The sequence below is a fragment of the Pezoporus flaviventris genome, unplaced genomic scaffold, assembly GCF_033815535.1.
Source record: "Pezoporus flaviventris isolate CSIRO_AGI_PZ_B2104156 unplaced genomic scaffold, CSIRO_AGI_Pfla_v1 ptg000031l, whole genome shotgun sequence".
Taxonomy (NCBI): domain Eukaryota; kingdom Metazoa; phylum Chordata; class Aves; order Psittaciformes; family Psittacidae; genus Pezoporus; species Pezoporus flaviventris.
The window spans coordinates 6,522,589-6,550,289 of record NW_026892579.1 but is presented as its reverse complement, the minus strand read 5'-3'; the positions used below and the strand labels follow the sequence as shown (position 1 = coordinate 6,550,289).

General features: G+C 39.7%; 1 protein-coding gene across 1 annotated transcript in view; it reads right to left on the bottom strand.

The window, feature by feature from the left end:
* LAMA4 (laminin subunit alpha 4) overlaps window positions 1-27,701 on the bottom strand; it is a 102,584-nt gene that overhangs the window by 33,325 nt on the left and 41,558 nt on the right. The window contains exons 5-17 of the mRNA XM_061460095.1: window positions 22,775-22,989; window positions 18,690-18,785; window positions 17,216-17,367; window positions 16,958-17,068; window positions 13,509-13,620; window positions 10,410-10,577; window positions 9,461-9,654; window positions 7,497-7,613; window positions 5,946-6,094; window positions 3,782-3,923; window positions 3,227-3,323; window positions 2,293-2,409; window positions 1,059-1,244 (exon numbers count right to left, since the gene is read on the bottom strand). Of these exons, the coding sequence (XP_061316079.1) occupies window positions 1,059-1,244; window positions 2,293-2,409; window positions 3,227-3,323; window positions 3,782-3,923; window positions 5,946-6,094; window positions 7,497-7,613; window positions 9,461-9,654; window positions 10,410-10,577; window positions 13,509-13,620; window positions 16,958-17,068; window positions 17,216-17,367; window positions 18,690-18,785; window positions 22,775-22,989 (1,856 nt within the window). The remainder of the gene's footprint in view (window positions 1-1,058; window positions 1,245-2,292; window positions 2,410-3,226; window positions 3,324-3,781; window positions 3,924-5,945; window positions 6,095-7,496; window positions 7,614-9,460; window positions 9,655-10,409; window positions 10,578-13,508; window positions 13,621-16,957; window positions 17,069-17,215; window positions 17,368-18,689; window positions 18,786-22,774; window positions 22,990-27,701) is intronic.

The following is a 27,701-nucleotide window of genomic DNA, read 5'->3' as shown; positions in this document are numbered from 1 at the left end:
TCCTGGCAGAAGGAGAAGGGATTTGAGGCAGTAGATGTGAGATTCAGACTTTCAGGAGATAGAGTCAATGGAGTTATGGACCTTCTCTGGGGCACTTTCAGGAGGCAAGACACTGATGAACAGTGCTGTAGGTGATGGTATGTATCATCAAATATATATAGGAAATTTCTTGTTCTGGCTTTCTGACTTCCTTAGCCATGAATAACTTGGGATTAGTGAGCCTCATGAGCAGAGTCAAGAATATATCAAGCAATAAATAGTGGTGATTGTCGGCAAGTTTTGATTCCGAATATTTTCACTTGTATATCAATTCTCTTGATTTCTTGATTCTTGATTAATTGTTCTTTTCCTTCTTTCACCAGTCACTTCATTTCAGCCTCACTCTCCCTGCCTCTTTTTCCACTCTTTCCTATAATCTTCATTCCAGTTTTGTAGCCTGCCTCAGTTTTTCTTTTGTTTTTTGATTTACCTTTGATTTTTCATAACTAACCTTCCAACTTCTCCTCTACTCTTCCTCCTCCCCCCGATAATAAAGTGGAATTAATGTGATGTTTACAAGCTTTTCCAGCAATCACCCTGCTTAAATATTTTATTTCCTCCCTAATCCTCTTTGCGCCCTTTGCTTAGACTACAAGCTCATCAAGTCAGGGAGCATTTCTGCTCCATATTTGTACTACTGAGAACAAAAGGGCCCTGTTTTCAAATGCCTCCTAGTGTTAAAGAAATAACTAAACTGCCAATTATAATAGCAAGAATTATTTGAACAAGCTGTCTACCATTCAGTGTGACCTTGCTACCCTGATAAAAATGATTTAGCAGCAAATAAGACTTCAGCCTTTAAATTGTTTAAGCTGTTTTTGGAAATGGCCAAGCATCCAACAGTTTTAAAAGTCTCTACTTTTAAGTTAACTTCTAATTTTTGAAATGCTTCCATGGAGGTAAAATGCTAGAAGATTATATGCTATGAATGTGCAATATAAACGATTCATACAGCATGATGTTGTGATGATCCCCTGACCTTTTACTGCTAAGGAATGGCAAAAATCAGGTCACCCTACCTGCATCCCCAGCTGAATGCACAGCACTGTCGTATGCTGCTGAATTGTGCTGGAAGTCTTGCAGGTTTTGAGACCACAACCTCACGTTCTCATCCATGGGGGTCGTAGCTTGTGTTACTGTCATGGTGGCACTTATGGCCTCTGCAGTCTTTAGTTTAGCTTGCTCCAAACGTTCTCTGGCGTCCTCTGCAAAATAGATAGGGGATGAGAAGAAATGAACTCTTTCAAAGATTCAAGCGAGCTATAACAGTACTTAGAAAGTGGTGTGGCTAAGGGGATTTTATCTTCTGCAGAATGGGGACCCAAACTTGCTCGGTTGGTTTTCTCTTTATTTCCGCAGGGAATATTCAAAACTTCCTGTGGTTGGTCTACAATCCTACTAATTGCTAAAATCTAAAAACCTCTCTTTTTCATTCTAGATTGTTAGAAATTTTCAGTGTCCTTGGATTTTGATAGGTGTTATGTAGGCAAAGAAATTTGAACAGAGATGAAAAAATACACTGTTTTTCATCAAGTTTTTAAAAGAAAATGTAAGCATTTATTGAATATTTTTCATGAAAGTTATTTTTGAGGAGAGAAATCCAAGACACTGAAGTGTTTGGGGTTTTTTTGGTCATACGTGACATTTTGGGAGTTCTGTTTTTCTTTTTTTTTTTGAGTTACAACCACTGTATGGCAAAACCTATAGCATTTTGCATATGATAATGTATAGGGGAGTAACCCCAGCCATTTTTAGTCAAAGTTAATAAGGAAATCTTGACCATGTCAACTTTGAACACCTTCAGATATACTTGCTTGATTCTCTATGATGTCTCTTTTCTGAAAAACTGAGGTGGGGTTTTGTCAATCAAGACTAGCAGTAATTACTTCCCAAATGCTCTACTTGGTAGGTGTGATGTGCACATGAATTAGATTTTGGCTATCAGGACAATAAATCCACAGACTTGTAGATTCTCCAAGAATCCTCAAAAGATCAACAAGAGTAATACAGGAGAGGATAATTTTAGTAAGAAGAACCAAGAAGAATGTTGATAATTTCAGCTGACAAGACATAAAGCTTCATTTTGAATGTTTTAAAGCTGGATGTTTGCTGTCTGCATCTTGTAGTTTCAAATTCCTTTAGGGCTCCCTGGGACTGAAATCTTAATACAACTTCATAGGTTATATGCAAAGATAAAATATGCTCTTAAATGTATGAGATAAAGCATCATCAAGATGAAGTTCCTCTTACAACCTGGCTCAGCTGATTTTATTTTTGTGATGGCTCTCATCAGGTGGCTTCGCAGAGCATTCATTCTAGCAAAAGTGCCATTAACATGCCGGCTAGTGTCTGCAATGGTTAAATCATTACCTGTGGGGAGAAAATTGGAGGTATAGTTGAGTGGAATCAAAGTGGCATTTGAAAAGGTAAATTTTATCCTGTAGAGGTTTGTTATTAAGCATTTAATACACCACAGGCAGTATACTATGGCCTCTTTTCGTATTAGCATAGTAGCAGACTTGACTTCACATAATAGAAAAGGAAAACAAGCCTTGCAGCCCCTTGTGGATAATGCTTGTGGCAAGCATTATTTGCTTGCTGCAGGGTGTCTGAAAAAAATCTGGAGACCTGTATCTCAGTCAGTACTGTTTCTGTTTGCTTTACCAGAACTGCTGAGAATACTCCAAGAAATATACAGTAAAAGTTTTAAGGAATTCAGAAGGTCCTGAAGAATTGAAGAGCTAATTTCTGTGACTTTAGAGCTCGCTTTCATTTTCCGTGAAAAAAGGCCAACATCTCTTAACATTTATTATTATACTTCAGTGGTGAAATCCAGCTTTCTGAAGACTTAAACTGTTGTGAATTGATTTCAGTTGACCTACTTGATTGAGTATATTTACCAGTAGACAACTGTTTGCAGGATCACATATTTAAACAGTGACTTGGATCTGAAGTGGGCCTTCTGTTAACTTCTGTAAATGAAATAAACTTCCAGCATCTGGCAGGATGACAACACATGAACTACTCAAACTGTGATTGTGGCCATTTCAAGTACTTTGTGTGGTAACTTCGCTCAATACACTATTCTGTTACAGCACTAGTTCTGCCTTAGTGGTATGCTTTTGAAATTTCTTTTAGCATGCATGTTTATAAACTGACTGGGAAAGTAGAAAGGATGTATATTTACCGTCATCTGCTGTCCGATGTAGCTCCATGGCTCGGTTGAGAAGTTCTTCACTTCTACCTTTATGGTAAATAATCTGAGTATCAATTCCAACTGCAGCCTGCAAGTATGTTCCAAAAAAGAAAGTCGGAGTAATCATAGACCCATAGAATGATTTGGGTTGGAAAGATCATCTAGTTCCAAACCCCTGCTATGGGCTGGGACACCTTCCTCTAGACCAGGTTGCTTCAAGTCCCATCCAGCCTGGCCTTGTATGCTTCCAGGGGTGGGGCAGACACAACTTCCCTGGGCTATCTGTTCCAGTGCCTCACCACCCTCACAGTGAAGAATTTCTTCCTAAAATCTGTCTATACTTAGGAACAGAAGCTGCGTCTTTCTAAATACCAGGCGACTTTAGGCTTGCAGAAAAAATCAGGAAATAATAGATGAAGCAAAATGTGCAGTGAGAAGGTCAATGCTGACATTTAAGCTATTATTTTTTTTTTCCTTCCTATACTTCAGTGTCTGAAGTCCCTACAGCTTTGCAAAGTAAAAACTGACATTATGAAAATTACTTACATCTTTGACCCGGTTTGTTGTGTTCAGTGCCAGCAATGCAGCTTTATTAGCTTCTTCAATATAACTGACAATGTTTTCATACACATTTGAAGCATTTATTGCCCTTTGTACCAAGCCGTTTGTATCAACACCATACAAATTCCTGTTAAAAACAAAGTGGAGGAAGAAACCAAGCTGAATCAAAGTAGTTTCAAATTGATTAATTTTCTTAATATTCTGTGAATTCTGACTACACAATCTTACACATAGATATACTGGACCTAAGTAGTATTCTCTTCACTGTGTATAACCATTTATGTCAATCTGAAGCAGGTGAAAACTATGTGGATAGAAGGTACTTCCCAGTGGCTTAACTCTCGGAATTTTTCTCTTAACGTCTGCGTGAGCAGCACAAAATGACTAACTCAGCTTTTATCTTTTTCAAAATCTAGATTAGATATTCCATAAATTAACAGAAAAACAGATCTATCAGTTGTCGTTTAGGGATAACTCATGGCCATGAATGGAAGGACTTGCGTGCCTGTAGTTAGGGAAGCTGTATGAGTGGGCTCTTTATATTTTCCAAAGGTGGGTGGGAAAAGAGGGGAGGATTAGATGAAGAATTTGAAAGTTTGCAAAAAGTTACATTTAAAATTGCAAGATAGATAGCTTTGCTGTCATGGTAGAGCTTGATTTGCATATGAGGTGGTAACTGGTCTTCAGGGGAGATTCCAAACAGCAGGTGGTTCAGGACTCAACCTTCAGCTGTTAGCAACTTTGAATAAATACTATTTTTTAGTATTTTTATGATAAACAGATTTCAGAGTATATGTTAGACATAGACTCCAAATTCATATGCATTGACACGTGTGTATTCACTTCAAAGTGTTAGCACATTGAGTGATTATTAAATTTTCAGATTCAGTGTTATTGCAAGAATTTCCTGCTATTTTCCCCTAAGATAAAAGAAACTCTAGCAACAGCCTAACAGGCTTATAAAACAAACCCATAAACCCAAAATGACTTGAAGACAGGCTAAATGTTTTAAGGGATTAAAGTTTCACTGCTGGACAATCTTCTCAACAAATAAAAGAGTCAGCACATTTCCATCTGTATATTTCATAATTATTTCTGTTTGCTTTCTGTTAAATTCCTCATGTGTTGGACTTGGTAGTAATTTTTGAATTATTTTAGTAAGGGATGAAGGCTGGCCATATGGGGTATTTTATTTCAAGAGACTCTGCTGCCCCCATTTAGCTGATCTCAGACTGAGCATACCGTTCATTTTTTAGCCTGTCTGTAGTTTGTGTGGCGTTATAGAACAGTTTCAGATGTCAGCTGTATACAATTGTATAAAAGAAAACCATCTGTTATTTTTTTCTCTATTTTAATCTCCTATCTAGGGCATACTAATATTAAGAAGCAGCTGATACTTAGATAATATACTTCAAGACTAATTTTATCTTCCAAAAGCATATGTCCATGATGTTGCTTAAGGTTGATTTTGTTGAAATATTTTATTTAAGTATTTATTTGTAGCAGTGATTTTTCCATGGGCAATCCCAATTGCAAATAAAGTCATATTTCAAACTGTCTAGGTGTGACTTTTTAGAAAATGGGGGAGGGAATGGGGAGTGTAAGTTGATACATTTAGTATCTTCCAGCAAAATAGGAAGACTCACAGTCAGTTTTTGGTGTTACAGTGAGGCAGTTACACAGGGACACAACCTGTTGTGTATCACAACTACTCCAGTTCTTGAACAAAAATTATCCCAGATCTCAGTTTGTAGCCCATAATGCTAAACGGTTTTTAATGTGAGTGAACTGACATGAGAAACATCTGCAAATGCCATTTAATCTGGCTGTATTATTTTATTTACCAGTAATCTACCTTTCCTAGTCTCTTGCTATGGGAAGAGAAGAACATGCCAGATTAGCAAAAGGAGAATGTCATTCAAGATATATGTTTATTCTTTGAAAAGATAAAATAGATTTTGCTTAGCTCAACTTCAGCTGTTCCCTCTGGACCATGACAAGTACTTCGATACGTGACTTTTAACAGTAATTTGCTTAGTGTCTATTTACAGACAGAATACTTAATGTCACTGTGTTTCTGCTTGTCTTTTAGTTCAGCTGTTCAATAAGTAGCATGTATATGACAGAGTCTGCTGAAGTTAAATTTTACCTGTCCAGCTCATCAGCAAGTCTTCTTAGGTTGTGTGCATGTTGCATAGCCTTTTCTACTAAATCCTCATCAAACAGAGACAGATTGGCTATTTTTTCTTGCAGTTCCTTTTTTGCTCCATCTATTTCTGCGTAGAACCCTGACGCATTCTGAACAAAATATGGAAGGAAGGAAAGAAGATGAAAATTGTAAAAAATAAAGTCTGTATTTTGATTGTTATATTTTATTTTACCCTTTATATCATTAGAAAGTTGTTTTCGGTTACATTTTAAAAATGTAACATGGGTTAGTCTAATTTGTAAATCAGCCCACCTTAATACTTCCTATATGTATGTATAGGCAAGGAGAAGTAGTACCCCTTTGCCTTAGCCGTACTTCTTTCTCATATGAAATACTTGTGGGGAAGAGCAAATGGGCCTGCATTCACCTTCTCTCCAATACACAAGGCTGCTGATATGTTACAGGGTTATAAATGTGGCCTCAAAATACATGAAAAAAGGATAGAATGGAGGGAGAGAGAAGGGATGAGTGAAAGAAGCCCAAAAATGCTTATTTCTGATGAGGATGGAAGATTTACAATGTTCACATACTACTTTCTTCCCTGTATTGTGAATGTCCCCTGTGTGTAAGCTTATTCACAGGAGTGGAGGACCCAAAATGATAAACTACAGAAATTTGTTTTGCAGAAAACACAAATTTCTGTTTTTGTGCAAAAAACAGGAGAGGGAGAAAACAAATCATACTGCTTGATGGCCAGGGATGGTTATAAAGCAAGCTGTCTTCTTTCTATTTTCTCAAATCACTTTTCCAAAGAAAAATTAAGAATTTTTTTATATTTGCTTTTGTGTTAAAAAAGAAAATTGGGCAACTACGACCAAAATAAATATGGAGAATTTTCATTCCTCTTAAACTATCTCAAAATTTTAATACAAAACATGAAAAAAAAAAAAAAAGCATCTTTGTTAAATCTTTCAGTTAGCAAAATCCCAGGTTTACTTTCTTCATTTTCTTTTCCTAGAAAGTGCAAACCCCTAAAATTTCTAAAAATATCTTACAACACCTTGTCTCATTCAGATCACTGGATATTAGCCTAGAGTTCCAGAGGAGGAATCCTATGAGGCAATCTGTTTACGTATGTTTAACGCTCTGACACTGGCTTGTTTTAACAGTGGTATCTGGGATCTTTAGCCTTCTCCTGTTCTCACTTGCCAGTGTGAGAAAAGGAATTTAGCATATAGTGTAGCCTTTTACCAGAGCATCTTCTGGCAGCTGCTGGTAATGAAATGATTGAGAACTCCACAGCAAAGTCTTTCATTCAGCTTTGCCTCCAGTCAGGCATCCTTATAGTACAATTATTTTTCCAAAGCAGTAAAGTATAATTACAGAGCTTTTCATCTATGAAGACTTCTTATACTTTTCTGAGGGAATATTCATCAGTATTTCATTGAAGCAGTGTGAAAAAGGAGATGTTTTTATTTAGTGGTCTACACACACAACTTAAAAGTTAAAAAAACAGGACATATCATTTAAACAAGTCACGGAGGCACCTACCTTTATTATCTCACTTAATTCAGAGTTGACTTTTTGTGGTCCTGCCAAAATATTTGTGGCACTTAGCAGAATGCTATTCACTTCATCAGTTTGATCTTTTACTTTCTCGTGTTGTTTCTACAGAAAATGAGACAAGATGAAATCAAGTCCAATACTGTCTCTATTGCTAAGACAGTGTTGCCATTTTTATTAAATTTATTGAAGTTAATTCAAAAGACAAGGTGATGAACTAAATAGATTTTAGCCAAATTTGAAGTCTAAGTAAGTTTTTCCCAGACATCTCTAATAGCTGCATAATGTGACTCTTTGCATTTTCTTGTCTTTGTGAAAGATATGTTGGATATTTAAAAAAATTAATTTCATTTTATATTACAGCATGAACAATTATTGGAATGAAGCATTATTCTCTGCACTACCAGGAGAGACAAATTAAATGTGGATTTTTTCATAGTGGTCTGGAGACTAGTTTTTGATCTGGAAGTTTTTTAAAATCTACAGTCCAAAGATCTCTTTTCCTTGTCAATAGTAAAGCTGATGTGAACAATGGCTTGTACAGCATCTGCCTTCATTGTGAGTAATAATGAAGATCCAACTGGCTAAAAACAGTGAACAATGCTACTACACACTTCAGGCTTTGCTTCATAAATGTGAGACAAGCTGCAGCTTGGCACTGTAATTATGAAACAATGGAACAACAAAAGAGGCTTTGTACATAAAGATCCCAAGCTGCTTGTAGATGAATTCACACGGACAGCATGCCTGATTTCTCTATTGAATTATTAGACCTTCCACATCAGCATGAACTTCTAGCACTGCAAGTTTCAAGAGCTAAAACTCAGCTACTGATGCTGTGAAACCCAGAGGTCGTCCCGAATTTGCAAGATTGTTCTCCATATCACAAAATCGTGCCCTAAACTCCTCTCCTTCAGTATCAAAACAATTTCAGCCACTGAAATAAAAACAGTTCTCTTTGTCATTTTGTTCCTTGCAGAAAAAATAAATGACAAGTTTTAGGTGGGACATTCTGGTGGGACAGAGTAAGAGTCACAAAATTTCTGGGAAGGGAAAAAAAAAAAGTCTTTTTGTACTGCTGATGGATTGAGTACTTTTTTTGGGATAAGAGACCTGAAAATTCAATTTCCTCATCATCCAGATGGGATTTGAACCTAATACCACCACTTACAGGCAAACATGCCCCACTTCAGTGCTGTGGGGGACAGGTCTCCTTTGAGCTCTCCTCTGGAGTGGTCATAATACTGAAAATATTAAATTGAACAGAGCATAAGGGAAAACTGCTATAGCCTTATAGCTAGGCTGCTTATCCAGCAAGTAGGAAACCTTGTTTCAAGGTATCTGTTGCAGAGCACTTAGAGCATGGGTTTGATGGGTTTGTGCTTGAAGATGCAAGGACAATTGTCTGCCTTTCCTGAAAAAGTGGGAATGCATTCTGTTTAACGAAAACTAGAGAGAAAGTTTGGATAAGACAATATGAATGCCCTGAGCCCAGGGCACGAATGCAGTGCAGAGTCTTTTAAAATAATTTTTTTAATGGAATATAATTGCTTTTGTGAGCAGGAAATTCTTCCATGTTGTCAGTACATAATTGGTGAAAACCACCACAATATTTATAGCAGCCATGATACATGGAATTTTAAACTTCTTGGGTTTTGTTGAAACACACCTTCTAGTTTAGGCATTAGTATCCATTTCTCCCTTGGCCTGCAGAGACATGCTGTGCCAAAACTTGTCATTTATTTTTGGTTCATGAGTAAATAATAGCTCCTTGTACCTCCACAACTTGTTTCGTAGAACTGGAGAATCAAATTCATCCCACTGAGTAGTCCAAGAAATTCCTTTTTGGTGTGATGATTCATGAATCTAAATTGTTTATAAGCTACTATTTTAAACACCAGCAGAGATGGAGTGTTCCAGACAAGAGTTATGATAAATGCACTGCACAGTACCTCACGCCTTTGAAGACTGGCTGTGTTTTCTTTATTTATATCATCCGTTTGTATAACATAGTTAAGCGCCTGGTCTAATGCCACCTGTAGGTCTGACAGCTTCACATCCTGTTCACTGAGCTGCTCCAACACATCAGATACTAGAGATCTGGTGTCGTTGTACCTCTCATGAAAATCTTCAACTTGCAGAAGCACTGTGAAAAAAATCAGAGGCCACTGATTAACCTGAAGCTTGGATTTGTGACATAACTCACTGATGCAATAATTTCTGTTGCTGTTATTGAGGGAACAGTAAAACACATTTGTTAAAAGCTTACTTGGAGGATCATCTACCTAGATTTTACTTTCCCACACATTTTGGAAAGGAAAGATGCCTTTCGTTTTAGTGCTTCATTTTAATCCCGTTAATTTCCCCTCTCAAGTAGCTATTCCTAAAAGAAACTAGATTTGGCTTTCCTTCCTCCTAATTTGTTTCTCATTCTCACAGTGAACCAGGCTGTTATGGAGAAGACAGTCCTTATTGTACTGGGGCTCTGACTCAAGTTCACCAAGCTGTGAGAATTAGGCTGCCACTCTTTCCCATACCAGCAGTTATTTTCTCTCTGCTGGAGTTTACTGTCCCTATGGCAGAGCTGGCAGGCGGGGAGGAAGACGTTCACACAAGCAATTCCAGCCATGGCATCAACGTTCCTAAGCAGCTATTGCTAAAGTGCTGCAGTATGCAGGCACTCACAAGCACACACATTTTCTGCCCATTCTGCCATGGGGGTAGCAAGCGCCAGCAGAGACTTGGGGCAGGCATTTGGAAGCAGCAGCATCTTTGGCACACTAGTTGGTGCTTGCCAAGTGCCTGCTGGTCCTCCCCAGGGGCTCAACAGTACATCCAGCACAGCCCAACCCATGCCAGCTGCACATCAACATGTGGGTGAATGGAAAACTTAAAACTCACACTCCTCCGCTCCATATTCTTCCTCATGTGCAAGTTGCTTCTGATTAGTGAAAGGCTTACGGCTTCTGATCTCCTTCAGCATCTCCTCAGCCACACTCAGCTTCTGGGCAGTTTCTTCAGGGCTCAGCTCTTGCTGAATTGCATAGTAGTTCATCTTGCTGCTGATTTCTGTGGGAAAAAGGAGCACATGGTCAGTCCAGCATGGCTACAGATAAGTAAAAACTGTGGAGTACTTTTGTGAATCCAGATCATGATGATGGCAAAATAAAGTTTTAATTGTGTTCTAACTCTATAGTAGATAATTATTATGTTTAATCCAGTCTTAAAATTAAACCTGTAAATAAATCACTCTTCCTGGCATACGTGAGGGTCTTGTCAGAAGAGGAGATTAAACAGGCATGGGATGTGTGCATTACTTGGCTTATTATGAGTTCTGTGGCATGTAGCAGGCTGGGGAATTCATCCAGGATTGCGGTTTTTAAGTGTTGCCACAAAAATGTTATGTTCATTAAGTAACAACAGAAGCAAGGAGACTGAAATAACCTCTTTTTCCATCTTAAAAAGTTCCTGAAGAGGTAACATATGGCTTCTGGCCTGGTACTGCCTTGCTGGTTTGGAGACAGATACTATTTCAAGGTTTTGGTCTCCATTCAAAAAACACTGTTGGATCACTGCAGCTGAAATTGAGTTTACCCTTCTCCAGTGTAGGTGTTACAAAATTTGCCCCTTTCTCACTGTGTTGTGAGTAGTTCTGGCTTGCGTTCATCACTACTTTTGTGGGTAATCAGCGCTAGCAAAGCCTGCACTGTGAATACGTAAGATTTTTATAAAAAATAGATGTGTAATTGTGGCACAACTGATTCTTTGGCAGAGTATCCTTGTATGCAGTTTCTTGTTGGCTCCTGAGCTCATTAGTGAAGCCTTAAAGGCTCATACCAAGCAGTAACCGACCATGACCAGCAGCTCCATGGATTTCTTTTTCCTTCTTATGCTGGCACATGCATGTGTGCGTGTGCACACATAGGTCTTCCCTTGAGCAAAGAGTGGCTTTCCTTCTACAAGGGTAGAATAGCTGTAGAAATAAAATGTGACAGATGGCCAGAGAGTCAAAGGCAAGATTTAGCATCACAGGGGTAAGAAGGTTGTAGAAATGTACATAAGTCTGGTCTCAGCCTGCCTCATGTGTGTGATGGTATATCTTAACTATGTTTGTTGAAATAATGATTGAAGCACCCATGGAGATGAGGATAAGCAAGGATAACAGTTGATATGTTACTGCCCTTCCTTATACAAGTTGCCACAGAGCTTTCAATAATTGCTTTAAGACAGAGCTAATCAGATTTCTTAATCAAGTATTTCTATTGTAAAAGGACTGTTTAACCTCAACTGCCAGCTAGCCTTTCTATTCTGGTGCCATACACAGCTTTTGTATACTGTTGGCTTTGCCAAAGCTGGGGGAATTCAGTGTGCTCTCCAGCAGGATGGAGGCCTTCATGATGCAGGTGTACAGGGGATCGGTGCTTCTGAGTACATTTAGTTGTGGTTTTATTGCTTTCTGTAGGTGCTGAAGAAGAAGCTGCAATAGGTTTAATCTCAATTTCATATATCAGCATGATAATGATATGTCATAGGTATTCCAGATGACGGTGGTTGTCTTTGACTAGGGAACCTTTTCTAAGTGCAGTTGTGCTTGCGAAGGTGTTCACTGTTGTTGTTTATCCTTTGATATATAGGGCAGTAAAAATTCTTGAAAATGCAAGAAGTTTTGCAGGTTCTAAATAATAATGAAAAAATCTTCATCTGGGAAGGTGTAAAATGCATACATTTACAGTCAGAAGAAAAGCTATGTTTTGAAATTTATGCTAGATATAGAGATGCTTTTATTGCTCTAGCGTGTTGCCCAAGGATGGACTTTCTAATTTTTATCTGCATCCCCTCACATCGTATTGACAGATGAGCAGGATACAAAGGCAATAGGTGACAGTTTGTCCCACATTTTAACATGAAAAAGCTTTTGTTTTCACTCTTTTCCTAGTTTTGGGAGATCTTCCTCATCGTGTTTACCTCTCCTACTGTGAAACAGCCTCACCATAACCATTTCTGACAGCCTGCACCAGCCACACAGTTTACAATTCTGCCTTTCACATTTACGTTTAGAAGCAGCACTTTCTTTGTGGAAAAAGAAGGCAATGAGGATGCAATTTTCCATTCTATTTCTGTATTTCAATCATAATAATAAAAAAAAAGAACAAGAGGAGAACACTTAGTGTGTAACGCTCTGTAGATGTGTCTGGACCCAAACTCAATTGGAAATTCTGGTCAGATGAAGCAATAAGCAGCTTGAAAAGAAACTCACCACCACCTCCCACACTGATCTCGGGGAAGCAGTAACTTCACAAGTTTATTTACTATTCAGTGTCCTTTTCTGTTTAGAAGCATCTGCATGAAGTTATATGAACCCGCATAATCCTACTCAGCAACAGTTTGCTAAAAGGCAAAAAAAGATTTAAAGTAACACTCACTGGTGCGATGGCCAGAGTTTGTCAGCCTGAACTCACTGCCATGGGTTGAAAAGGGAAAGAACAATTTAAATAAAAATCGGTCTAGCAAGTCATATGTCCTCCATTGCTTATCAGCAGCATGGAAAAAGTGCACTTGCATGAACCTGCTGACAATTGAGGCATGGAGCACTCTCGTGACCCATCCTGTGCTTGTGTCTGTGGTTCCATCCGGCCTCAGTCTGATACTAACTTTTTTTTCCTCAAGTGTATATAAATACCTTGAGCAGCTATTCAAACAAACAAAGGCTACAGGCTAATTTAGCTTGAAGTACTTCATGTAAACCTACTTACTATTATTTTTGCTCTGTCAAAGAGAGAAAAAAGGAAGAGAAGCTCTTGTTCTGGGGGTCAGCCCATGTCAGCCCATGGTATCAGTTGTCTTTTAAGAAAGATAAGTTTTTGTAATGGCATTGGAGGCTGCAGGAGCCTCATGTGCGGATTGCTTTGCGAGAGTGCCCAAGTGCTGTGACATTTTTTTGCTGGAGGCTTCATTAATACATTCTTGACATTGAGCTGAACCAAAAAGAAATCTATTTACCTTGAATGTTATCCCTCATATTATTGAGCTGCTGCACAAGCTGAGTAGCATGGTTGTTGGTCTCCATGGTTTCCTTCTGTATCATTAGGCCTTTGCTGGATGCTTCATTTCCCTATGAATAAACCATGGGAGCTACACATTAGATTTCTTTTCAGATCCATATGCACATGTGAGGATGAACAGTGCAAACACACATTTTGCCTTCTCCTGATGTGCATGTAAAAGTCTCTTTATCACATAAAGTGGCATTTACAGAGGTGTTTGAAGTGAAGGGCTGTCAGTCTTGTTGGTATTTGCAGAATTGCAGAGTGAGAGATTAAAATCTTTCCCATATTTATCCATCATTTGCTGCAACCAAATTGCCATAAATTATGTACAGTTGTGAAACACCCATCTGCTGAGTCTCCTAGGCATTCAGCAGGACTGGCTTATGTTGCTGGATATGGTGTTTCCTGAGTAAGCATATAGACTGAAGAATCAGCTCTCAAGCTCACAACCATTTTTAGATCAGTGTCTCCCTCAAGTGAAGTCCCCAACTCTGCAATTTGTTAAAATTAAGAAAAAGCAAGAGGATTCAAAATACAAGAGCAGAGTGTTTTGCCTCCTATACTATATGATGTTGGAGGGTGTACTCTGCATTGTGTTCCCTTACATGTACAGGAAACAAAGGGAAACATAGCTATCTTTCCAAGAAGGTCACTGACTTTTGGAGTCCTTAGACTTAATTTTCACTGGTATTTTCCAGGAAAATTTGGCTGCTGTGCCATCAGTGTTCCTAGACCCCATGTAAGTCTGCACCACATGCTTGCCACTGGTAAGCTGTTTGATTCAAGGTCCCTGTTAGGGCTGCATGAGCAGAAATTCCCCTTGTAAAATTAGTTTCTGGACTTGGAGTGCCGTAACACTTTTCAAGCCGGAAGATGCCTGGCTGTTGGTGTGCTCGCTTCATACTTGCTTAATGAATCCTGCAGGAACTACAGAGGACACCGCCGCTGCCCCTCAGCCCTGCAGGGCTCAGCCGCGCCTTGGCTGCGGGCTCAGTCCCAGCCAGGCTGCCCCGGTCCGGGGAGCCGGTTTTTTCTCGGGGTTTGCAGAGGCACCAGGTGGCGCTTGAATGCAGGGTCAGGGCGGCCAGAGTCTTCCCAATAAGGGTTTATAGAAAGGCTTTAGTTTTACTTCTGTTTACTTGGATTTTTAGTCTTTGAAAGGCAAATTGCTTGATAGCTATCAGGGTTTCTTGTGAATGCTCTATTGCTCAGCATCACCACTTCATGCTTATTTTAAGCAACTTGTTACTTTTTTTACACATACTTGCCTTTTATAATGCTCCTTCCTTGCCAGATTTTTCTTTAACACATGGGAAATTGCTCAGACAGGTTTGCTGATTGATTGCCATGAGATTGATGGGATATACACCTGCTTGACTGAGGGGTGCTCTTAGGGACCTCAAATTCCCACTCATTCATGAGTACAAAGACTCATCCTGAAATTACTAAGAGCCCCGGAAGGAAAAATTCTCAGCTCTCCCAAGTCTCTGCCAAGCATTCAGGTTTGAGCTATGTGCTGTTTTACTCTGAGCTCATCCCAAACAGACTCAGGTAGTTGCAGATCACATGTACTCTTCTCATTTAGCAGAACGATTTGTTTACAGTTGGTGCATTCATCCTGCTTTTGGGGTTTAGATCAGAATCTGCAGGAATCTCTCAGACACAGGGATGTGCACGTGGAATGCTCTAAATGGAAGATGCATCTCTGCAAAACCTACTCAAGGCTCTTGCACCGGTTTTCCATGAAAATGCCATGAAAGAGCAAGAAGTTCATTATATTCAGAGTTCTTACTGTGCTCTTCCTTCCACTGTGAGAGTCTGGGGCCATTATTTCCATGCCTTTAGAAGCAATTATAAGTGTTTGTGTGGAATAAGCAGTAGAGATAGATAACCAGAGAAAAGACCAGAGGGAACCCTGAGTTCATTGGTTTAGGAACAAACTGAGAAATGAGCTGAGAAATCCCCAAGTAGTACTGAAGATGACAAAAACATTGTTATCCAAATTCACTAGATACTCCTAGAAAACATAATTCCTTAATCATCCTGTCTACCAGCTGAGGCATGTGAGCTGTGCTGGATTTTCACAGGTACAGAGGAGGGTGTATGTGTGAATTGGTTTAATGAAACCTCCTTTGGACACAGGCATAATCTGTAATACCACAGTGTCTTTTCAGCTAAGTAAGTGCAGATTAAAATCACCCAAACCCAAATTTTCTCTTCTACCTCTCTATACAAACCTTTCTACTCTTCCCCCCCCCCACTTGCTCCTGTATTTGAGTTTTAGTGTAAGGTATAAATTTAATTTGTCTTGTGAAGGAATTGGTAAGTCAATATAAGGATGGCCATTTTGCAGTAAGTGTCAAATATACACTAGTCCTACTACAGCTACGGTTATCTCTGAGAATAGTGATGTATTTCACTAATATATATCTTAGCAACAGAAAGATGTTTAATGATATCTCCTTCAAATAGAGGAAAAGCAATTTTGAACAGTATTTCTCTCTAAACATATATCATATCAGTATTCTAGTGTGCAGTGAAAGTATTACGTGTGCTGAGAGTAGATAAGCTCAATTTTATAGCCTGGCAAATGAATGTAGATGCAGCATTTATGATTACAATTGTGTTAAAGCATGTTTTGAGTGCTGAACAGACTCCTGTCTCAGTGTGTTCATGAAAAGCCTTTTAAACTGGCACTTTTGTAATATATTTTGAAATGTCTAATTGGGGCTAATTTAATTATGAAAGCATACATGTAAAAGAGATATAAGTCAATCTGCATTAGTTTAGTATTGGTTACTTTGCTTAATTAGAAATCAAAATAGAAAGGCAGTCTGTGTATCTCAGATCAAATGTTGTGTAAGGTGGTAGGTGGGATCTCAGATCCTGAGGGGAGGATTTTTGTCACTGGTGACAAACCCATGATCACTTTCACCAGACTTTGGCCCTACATTCTTCCTGTTCTGGGAAGACAACTTCATAGGTCATTTATGCTTGTAATTCAGAGCTAAAGTAAAGTAGAAAGTTTAGAAATAGAAAATAGAAATAGAGAGTTCACCCAGCTATATTTTAGGGCACTACCACTCCTGTTGTGGTACCTAGAGGTTCAAACTGGATGCTAGGAAACGTTTCTTTACTGTGAGGTGGTCGAACACTGGAAAAGGCTTCATAGAGAGGTGGTTGATGCCCCATGTCAGTCAGTGTTTAAGAGGCATTTAGACAATGCCCTTAATAATATGCTTTAACTTTTGGTCAGCTCTGAAATGGTCAGGCAGTTGGACTGGATGATTGTTTTAGGTCCCTTCCAATTGATGCTGTTACAGTATAGTAAGCGCTCACTCTAGCATGCAAATATGGCAAGCTGCAAACCATCAGAGGTCTGGCAGGGGGCTATAAACAAACCTGTTCATCAAGTGTTGCTGCTTCTCTCAGGAGATCATTCATTTCATCTGCAGCATCATCAACCTGGATGGTCCAAAGCACAGCATGGTTCTTTTTGTTGGACATTGCTGCCTGTATATGGGGGGGGGGGGGGGTGAAAGTCAGTGCATCTGAAAACTAATGATTTATCTTGTGAGGGCAAGGATAGAAATTTACAGGAAGGGAGTAGAAATTCATAGATTAAAATTACATAAAAAAAAAAGTCATCAATATTTGTACCTGGAGATGGGTTGTAGTGAGGTTCAGGTCATTCAAGCGCTTTTGAGCTGCAACACCTGTAGAAATGCTCAGTAAAGTCGATTTGCTTTCATCGATAGCCAGAACTGCTAATCGGATGTCATCTGTCAAATCCCAAATACATTTGTCACAGCCTGATGAGAAAATAAGAGAGTATCATTTTTCTTTAGTGTTTGTGTCAGTTAACAGCACATACCTTGAATTCACATTATGGTGATCTTGCCCTATAGTGTTTCCTTCTCTTTCTCACTGATGGATCCTGATGGATACCCATTTTTCTTTCTCTTTTCATCCACCCACTTCCGAGGTCCCACAGTGCAGTCATGACACTTCCAGCTGAGCAACAGCAGCTGGGGCTGCTCCAAGAGGCTGCCACAGCGGCTCCATAATCAGTAGGGAGAGAGAGGAGGTATTTCCTGGCTATTCCCTAGAGGCTGTGCATGTTTGTTGCCTGAAGGACAATAGATGAGGGTCACAAAACCAGCTTCATTTTGTCAGAAGCCTAAACTCTGTATTTAAAACTTTGTGGTATGAGAAACAAGAATGTCCAGCAGATGGACTCTTGGCTGCCTATTTGATTAGGAAGGCAACTTGTAAAAACACAGTTATAACGTTTGGAATATGCTTGCACAGAGCTATATCCTCATACCTGCGGAATGCTTGCAATACTACCTTGTTTTTAGTGACATTTGTGCCACTACTAAATGCAAAAGACTTAGGTGAATGTGAAACACTGATTCCTGCATAATTTCTTGCTTGATATTTTACAGTCGGTATTCTTGATGGCATCAGCTCCCAAAAGTTTTCCTTCTGGTTGCACTTTCAGGCACATGACCTGTCTTCTTGGGAGCCAATTTAGGAATCCATATGTGTGACATTTTACTGCATTATACTGTGTAATTGTACTAACATTTGAAAAAACCATCAGTGGTTACCAATTATTACAACACAGTGCTTCTGGAAACTCCCCAGGCTTGCTGTCTTTAGAATAGGGGAGATGATAGTGGAAAAGCAACTGATTGATGGATATATGTTGAATTGCCAACAGCAACAGTTTATACTAGATGTACAACTAGAAAACCATAAATTACGTGCAATATGGCAAAGGTAGAGTTGTGATGGCAGCTTTTAGGGACAAGATATTATTTTGCAGTAACTGCATCTCAAAGTCTGTTGAAGTAACTTAGGTGATACGCGTCTACTGCTCCGCAGTTTGTACCTTATCATTCAGCCTGTATTGGAGTTGGATGTATGCATGTACTCAGTCAAGCAAGTGAGAACATGTTTAAATACTCATTCATCAGGGCATTGTGCATATTCACATGTTTGAGTGCACTGTGAGACCAAGGTCAAAGTGCTTAGCCCACTAGAGAACTGAGCCCTTAAGTTAGTATTTGTAAGCATCTAAATACAAGAGCAATATTAATATTTAGTGTCCTCATGATAGTCTTCTTACTGATGGTTGGGCAGTCTGTGCCAGTAGAAACTTGAGGACTGTCTGCGAGGCATTCTCCCGTCTGGCTGTCACACATTCTCCCTCCACAGTTACATTCTGGGGGAAAAAGAAGTGATTTTTGAAAGAAGAAGCTTCAAAATATAAAATTCACCTTTCCCCTCCCAAGACTAGTGAAATGATCGTATGTAGGATCGTGCATGGATAGTCCAACTAAAATTGAGGACTTTTTTGGATTGATTTTTCCTTCAGTATGTGGAAAAAGGTGGTTTTTGCACTGCTGTCAGATTGGACCAGATAGAAATGAGAGGTTGGAAACAGAACCAGAAAGCCTCTGCTGAAATGAGTTGTTCAGAGTTTCCTAGCTGGTCACAAGCAGAGGCAGTGAGGCCAGAGTTGTATCATCTGTGCCGTTGTGCATCACCATCTAGAGAAGGTGATGTTCTGAAGATGGATTAAGAAAAGTGGTACAAGTAAAGTTATTATTAGTTACAAATGTCTCCACAGCCCTGTGGAATTTATCAATGCTGTGTCAGGCTTTCACTGAATAAGCTTTCCAGCTATCAGGGACTGATAGTGGACTCCAATTCCATCATCAGCTTGACCATATCAAAAAGTAAATATCTCCTAGCACTTACAATGAAGAATAAATGGGGTTTTAAATTTTTTAAAACTTGAGTAAGCTACATATTGATTGCCAGCCCAAATGGCTGTTTAAAAAGTATTATTTTTCATCTAAATATAATTTATTTCATCTAAATTTATTTCATCTAAAATAATATAATATATTATTTTAAAGATTACAATATTCTTGGAACACTTGGATAGAATAACAAAAACTCAAACAGAACCTAAGAACAGCAGTGACTTATCTGGAATTTGTTTTGCTCTTGTGATTCATGGTTTCAGCAGTATTTCATATAACAAAATTGTTTACTGCCATTTTAATGCAGCCCATTCATTGTTCTCTATGAATTACCCTTGTATTTGCATTCCACATTTCACATTTGAGGAATTATCAGGGGAAATGTGTAAAACAGCTTCAAAGTCAACACAGTGGACTAACATTGGAATAATTCTGTGTAAGTGAACTAGTCTGAGTCAAACTACTCAGTTTTTGTATTAACGTAAGAACAGGATTTGGGTTTTAATTTTGTGGGGCCATCAATATTTCGACCTCACCACAGTCTGTGGGAACTGGCTGCCTCACAGATTTAGGATCTACATTTTTTTAAAACACTTTTTATTTCTTTTGCTAAGAAGTGAAAGAAAACACTCGGTTGAAAGCAGAGATTTCTCTTCAGCTGTATCACAGGATCTAGGCTATTCCCAGGGGGCAGGATTACAGTTGCAAGATGAAAATTTGGATGAGACTGGTGCTCAAATTTTGTCTCCATATTTAAATGGGTAACTCTTAATTTGCTATACAAACGCTTATAGTAAATTAATTTCAAAAGTGGTCCTGACAATTTTTTCATCTGTTTAGGAAGTCCCATATTTTTAGTAGGGAATGAAGACTTTCAATGTTACTGTGGCTTACTGCTGGAGAAAGCTTCTAAATTTACCTTTATTTCTGAGGGGCATTTGTGAAAAGCTTTGAAATGAGACTAAAGGACATGTGGTTAAAAAATACATTGAAAAGCAGCTGAAAACTACTGTCCACAGCTACACAGGTTTTTATTTTTTGCTCAAAAGAAGGAAAAAACAAAGATGATCTTAGCAGAATCGAGCTGTTTGCTCATTTAGTTCTCTTGCATTTTTTGTACTATGTACTGTTTGAGGTGCTCTGTGGAAACCATGTATACAGACTCTCATTTCTTACATTAGTTTGTTTATTGTATTTAAAAATAAAATCTTTTTTTTTTTAAAAAAAAGTATTTGTCTTATTTCAGAATCAATATTTTTCTAAATAAGAGTTCCTAATTGCTCCAAAACTTGCCTTGTAACCCCCCATATAGTTTGGATATCATGGATGTACTGAGTGGTGCTCGCCACCTACACAATCTATGTCAATACAACACATTGTGGTGTTCAGCAGAGGAAACAAGGAGTGTATAATTCTCTGAAGCACAATACTTCAAATTCAGGATTAGCTAGTCAACCGCAAGATTAAATTCACTCCTAAATAGAGCAAAGCTGCACCTTTCACAACATATTCAAGTGCCCAGGCACTTTTATTTTTAGCAAAGATCAAACACTACAAGGAAATCTGCTAATGAAGAGAATTACCAAGATGATTTATAGTCTGCATGAAAAATCTCTATAGGGAAGTCCTGTACACCATGAAATCCCACTTACACTGTACCTCAGAAACATAAATAATACCAAGGCATTCTGCCTCCAATTCCTTAAGGGTGCAAACCAATACTATACTGAGGTTATGAAAACTGGGCTTCAATTTAGAAACTATGTTCAGAGATGCCTTCCAAAATTATGTCTTGTATAATCTGCTTAGACACTGGGAATGCTCTGTAATCCTCAGACTTCTGGCAAAGCTATTCTTAGCTATTTGAAGTTCTGCTTTTGCCCACTGCCAGGGCATGATTACTGTGGTTTGCTGAGTTGAAGTGTTGGGTGCGTTTCTCCTGCCTCATGGCATTCAGGAGCTGCAGACTAGATCTTGTCATTCCTCACAGGAGAACTGCAGGTGAATCATCTCTGCTGAACTGAATTAGACAGTGAAATGCATAAATAAGGTTTGCTTTTGCAACCTCAAAACCCCAAAGATGTTGAATTTCAGGCATGTCTTGGGTGCCTAAATTCAGGCAGGAGGTCAGTTTTGGGGCATGCTGTTCCATGCAGCCAATGTCTTTTTGACTGGTTAGGATACCTAGGATAGGCTTTGGGGATTATTGTGCGTAAGCACCATCTCTCCCTGTTCAGCCTAAATGGAATTTAAGCATGTGACTTAGTGATGTGAATTAAATCCTGGAGATGGACGCTCGCAGGAGTATAAAACCAAAAGGGACCACTAGTGGCATCATTCATGGTACCCTACAAACGGAGACAGCAGCACAAAGGGCATTTGACTGCAGAGCATACTCATGACCTTCCAAACAAGTCCCAAACACACCTTAGTACTTTATAGTAAGTTAGTAAAAAGCAAATTCCAAGTGTACAGTGAGTTGCAAGAAGGACATAGGCTTGACCAAGACATTGCTAAGGCTGTGAGACCTATAGCTTTCTGTACTTTGAGATCCTGGAGCACTTCAGAGGCCCGGGTTGGGTGAATGCTTCAGCTGTGTTTTACCCTTGAGTCAGGCTGAGAGCTAGGAGTGATCCATCTCCTCCATTTGTGCTGTGGTCCTTGAGGGAAGGGCCCTGGCAAAGACGTTGGGAAGGAGCCCCAAGGTCTTTGCTCTGAGCACCTGCATTTTGCCTTGAGCAGTGGCTATTCTGTGGTGCTTTGAAAGCAAATAAAATCTTGTCTCCCAAAGCCAAAGCAAGGACAAAGGACTTGAGGCTAAAGTCCTATTTGAATCAAACTCCATGTAAATTAGGAGAAAAGGTATATTAGAGGATGTAAAGATCTGTGATCCCGCTGTGTGGGTATGTTTTGGTAAGATTCTCTGGGCAGCACTTTACCAGACCCTGGAGGTACAGTCATCTCTAGTGTGGAAATGCAGAAATCAGCAAGATTACACAGACACGTGGGAAATGCAGAATAGGTTACCAGTGTGAAAACCAGCAGAAACTGAGCAGGGATTGGGTCAGGACAGGAAGGACAAAGTCTTTAAGCACCATCAGTGTTTAAAGTGAAATCTCTACCCAAAGAAAGATTAGAGACCCTTATTTAAAATAAGATGCAGGGCACAACAGTGTCTACATTCATCCTCCCCAGGTGTTTGAGATGTTTGAGTCTGGGGTCTGAGACTTCCTTCTGGGCAATGGAAAGAGCACAAGTGCCTGGGATGATTCAACTGAACAGAAATGCAGGTTATCCTGACATGTAGGTAGCCAGGAGCACAGCCTGCCCCCAGGGCCACAAGTGTGTGATGACTGAATCAGGCGTCTCTGATCTCTGAGGGGTCGTCCATAGACCATGCTGTGTTTTGCTTGGCTCTGCTGCACTAAACCATAGGCAATACCTGTGCAGTTTTTAGCGAATCTGGCATCCCCGTAGTAACCCGGAGCGCATCGTTCGCAGTTGAACCCGGTGGTGTTGTGCAGGCAGTTGCGGCACTGGCCGGTCACTTCATCGCAGTCTTCAAAAATCAGGTTTGGGTCCGAGTTGCCACTGCAGTCACATTTTTTACAAGTGCTTCCAATTAGCAAAGGGTTCCCATAGTAACCAGGGGCACATCTGAAAGGAAGAGCAAGCCCTTGATGATGAGAGGTGGCATTCCCGTCCGCAGTACCCTTTTTTCTCTGACCTTATTTATGTCACCAGGAATTGACAACCATTGGCAGCTACCAACAGACAGAGGGCAAATTATTTCTGCAGAGGCTGTTTTGTGCTCTTATCTTAATCTGTACAGTTATATATTTCTCCCTTCTTGAACACTCCTGGTATCTCAATCACATCAGTCTGCATTATGTTGTTTCAGTGTGTCTTTAGCAGTAAAATGATTTGTTCCCCATTGTTTTAAAGTTTGTGACAGAATGACCTTGGCAGAGAGGCAGCTCTGGTGTTTATTTTGGTGTCTTTCAGCTTTGGATCTCACCAGCTATATTGTGTTATATAGGAAACCGGGGTAAGAGACTGCCATTTCATGATGCTGAAATTCAGAGGAAGTTGAGACTTTATTTCAATTATAATACACGTAACAAAATGTTATTAATATTATTATATATAAAGAGGTTTATATAAATACTTTTATGGTGAGGTGCTGAGATGGTTTCTGTTTTTTCCAAAACGGAACAGGCACTGAACAAGCTTCCATTTTCCAGATTTGTTTGATGTTAGCCTAATGGCTGAGAGCAGCCACCAGCCTGGGGGGAGGATTCCTCTGTCGGTTTTGCAGAGGAAGAGAGGGAGGAGGGCAATAAACACCACAGGGGAGGTCTGAAATGGGTCCAAAATGCTTTTTGTCTTGTCATTTTTGGGAAGCATTTCAGCTGAAAACTTGCTACATCTTAAAATGGATGAGGTACTGAAACTGTAGTCATTTTTCAAAGTCCAGACAAATGAGCTATATGTAACATTCCTGGGTAACCAGTGGCCCTAGACTAAGGCTTCAGGTACTAGATTTGGTGTCATTGTTTGGAAAGAAAGGAGAGGGTATCTATTAAAGGATTTTCTGCCAGTAGCAGGGAGAGTGCTTAATCCTACAAGCTAGAGGAACTTTTACAGAACAACTAGTGAGGCAAACAGAGCTGGTACCAGAGTAGGCATGGAGCAGCTCACGAGTTTGAAACAAGGGCTTCGCTGGAGGAGCTGGTGGCTGGAGCAGTATGGAACAGTGGCTGATGGACTGAGGGGGGGTAGGGATAATGCACGCTGTTCATAGTGTCACTGCAAGGTGGCAGGAGGGTCCATGACCCAACAGCCTGGGGCACAGAGATCAGGGACTTATGCCTCACTAGCTGGGAATGAAGGATTACTGCAGGGAAAGGGATAACTAGCTGGTGTAGGAATTGCTGACTGAAGAAATCAGAGGATTGAATACTTGTTGCAGTGATTTAGGTAAGGAGGAGTTTCTGTACTTCATCCCGTTTTATCACCCTGTTGTCCTTGTCTTTTCTTCATTCCATAAAGTCCTGTTTTAAGATGCTTTTTGTCCTGCTGTTTGTGGGTGGGAAGGGTGAGTTCTCAGGCAGGTTAGTTTAATTTTACAGGTTCTGGATGGGGACCTGAGCAAGGTCTTGTCTCCTAAGATATGAACATAGTCAAATCCAGGTTCTACTATGTCTGAATAATGAAAATATGGGAGATCTGATAAGAGCTTCCAGTTTTGAACTGTTCCTACATTTGCTGATTTATCTATTTTTGTTTTAATAAAGTAATTTCCTCAATTATGCTTTGTTCATGTTCCAGTCTTGAATCCCGCAGAAAAAAAACTTTTAAGCATCTTAGTATAAAACACTTGGCTGCCTCAAATCCTGCTTTTGCCAATGACAAAGACTCTGTCTCTTTGCAGCACTGCCAGAATCTTTGGTGCAGATCTTATCATATGGATGACCCAGATGTGAAGAACAAAAGTGTGACCGGGGACTTCTATACACCCCTCAAAGAGCTGTGAATGTGACATTGAGTGCAGAGTGTGTTTTAATTGACTTTGGTGGAGTCAGTCCCCATTCCCATGGGAACTTGAGCAGGCAGTGATGGGTAATGCTACTATTCAGTCATGCCAAGATGAAATTACAGTATTTTCCCAAATTTCAGAATTTCAGTATGTTTTGAAGTTTGATCAAGAACCTCCCCCCTCTGCGTTTTTTTTGGGGTTTTATTTTTTGGTTCTCTCTCTTTTTTTTTTTTAATATTCAATTTATTCTGAGCTGTCAACATTTTGAAGAGTTGGTTTTTAATTTTCTGTAGTTAGGTATTTCCCAAATGATCATCTGCCTAATGTGGCCAAGTCACAGAAGCCACTGAGCAGTGCTGGGGCCAGACCAGCATGTTGCTTACCACTACCCAGCTCTGGCTTTCAGCTAGCATCTACCAAAGACTACATGCTATTCCTATCAGGCCCACAATATCTGCCCTCTCAAGGAGCAGGACAAGGTGTTTTTTTTCTTCTTTTCTGAAATACACCATTCAGCTCACTTGCCAGAGACACAGTTGACGGTTCCTCAGGTCTGCACAAGTGCTGCTTTTTATGACCATCTGACTCACTTCTATTAGCCATATCTCCTCATCTGGAGTAGCTGTCTAAAACAATTAGAAACTTTAAAAGCTGAAAATAAATGTGTCACCTTCACTTTCTCTTTCCCTTTGCTACTCAGTGTATCTCATAGGGCTGAATTGCACTGATCCTCTTTTAAATAGTTGGTAGCACGAGAAGAGCAGAGGCAACTGAATGGAAACATGTTGCTCCATCTCTGCCCCTTGTGGCCTGAAAAAGAGGAGCCCTGGGGTAAATATCTTTTCCTCTGTTGTATCAATAAATGGCTCTTTGTTGCTAACAACGAATATTTCTTCTCCCATAATAATCTGCTAAATTATCTTTGTTTCATTCTGTAGCCATGTTTGCTTCCTGTAATTATTGGTGAGTAAGAAATTAACTTCCTCTTCCCTGGCAATACCAAAAGAACCTTTTAGTTTATTCACCGTGGACACTAAAGTATCATTAGTTCAGTTCCCTTTTTTAACATTTGGTCATTAACAAAACCTAGATTTCATCCACTACTGCCTTAATGCCTTACTGCTGAAGTCCACGAGCAAGATGATTCATTCCTAAATCTCAAATGGGAAGCTGTTTTTCTCAGTGCTAGCAAAGGCTTTTGTGATTTCACGCCACCATTTGCTGGCAAACACGAACTGGATAGGTTTGTGCCAAGCCCCTGGAGTAGCACAGGAAAGCCTCCTACATGAATGCCAGAGGAAGTGGAGCAGATTGCCTCCTGGTGTGCAGCTCTGGAGATCCCACACACACCTCATGGAGGGGTGTCCTGCAGCTCACTGCCCCTTGATGCCTGTCACTGACCACTGCAGAGAGCTGGGAGGGAGAGCAGTGAGCAGGATGTAGCCTTCTTCCCTGGGGAGATAAGCATCTATGTGGGCTGTGGGGAGGGACAGGGGCAATGTTCAAGATCCCCCAGTCCTCCTGCCAGCATACTGATAGTATTGTAGGTGCCAGTGGGAATAGGGAGTGGTGGCAGTGCCCAGTAGCTGATATGCAAAGGCAAGGCCTTGCTCTTCAGCAAGTGGACAAGGCACAAGCAATGCATTCATTTCTCTTCAGTCTTTAAAATGTATTTTGATGTTTCTGGCACAAGTGGGACTAGGACCAGGAGTTTACCAGTAGGAAAGTCTTGTTTGTTGCTGCTTGCTACCTACCTCAGCAGTTAGGCAAGGACTTAATATAATGACCAGGACAGGCTGATTTCTTTCTGTAGCTTTTTCTAACCCATCTACAAAGCTTTGCCTTCTATGAGAGAGATGCACTGTGTCAGTCTGTGTAGTGGCTATTTGAAAACAAAGCTGATGCTATTTTCTGCTGTTACTATGCATCTGCTATTCATTTCATAGGATTTAAATTGCTTGTAGTCTAGGTTGACATTTTAATAACCATTAAGAAACCTCACTGACCTTTTAATTGTCTGCATTATCCTTTGTGTATAAATCTGACATTTTGGAAGAACAAAAGAATACAGCCATAGGCCTGGAATCAAGGGTTGTTTTTTTTTTATTTTTGGGCCTTCTGTCTAAAGGGCTTTCACTATTGCTGTCACCATGTTAGAGATGCAGAGGCAATATGCTGATGTGTTTGAATCAAGGGCAAAAGCCTTCACTCTTTTTTTTCATCTTACCTTTTTCATATTGATTTCTCTTTGCATCTTAAGCCTCCCTTTCTCCCTTCTCTGATATTTGTGTTCAGTATCACTTGCCCATTAATGATAGGGAACTGAAGTCTTAAATACTTCAGGAGCTTTTAGAGAAAATCAAAATGAGGTGCTCAGGAAGCCATCCTGAACAGCCAGTTTTCATCAGCCGGTGTCTGAGGCAACCTGTGCCCTTCAGTCTTTGTGTTAGAGCTGTTTTAATTTACTGGGCATTCAAGGAAAATTTCTTAATTATAATTGGCCTCTGACATTTGTTGAAACATTATCCATGTGTGTTCATAGCGAGCAAGATGGCACTCTACAAGATAGGAGAGTAAGTTATATTTCTGCTGTATAGCTCTGTTTATTTGATTACTTTGTTATTTAGAGTATATTTAGTGGAAATTGTTTATGGGCATAAGAGAAAGTTGAAAAGCAACGCTGGCCTATGGTTGGGTGTTTAACTTTATTGAGTTACATCTGTGAAGTACATTTAAAATTTAACCAAAAAAGCTGCATCTGCTCATTAAGAATTTGACCAGATGATGGATCTTCTTCTTTGCTTTTGAAAAAATGTATTTAGTAGAAGCC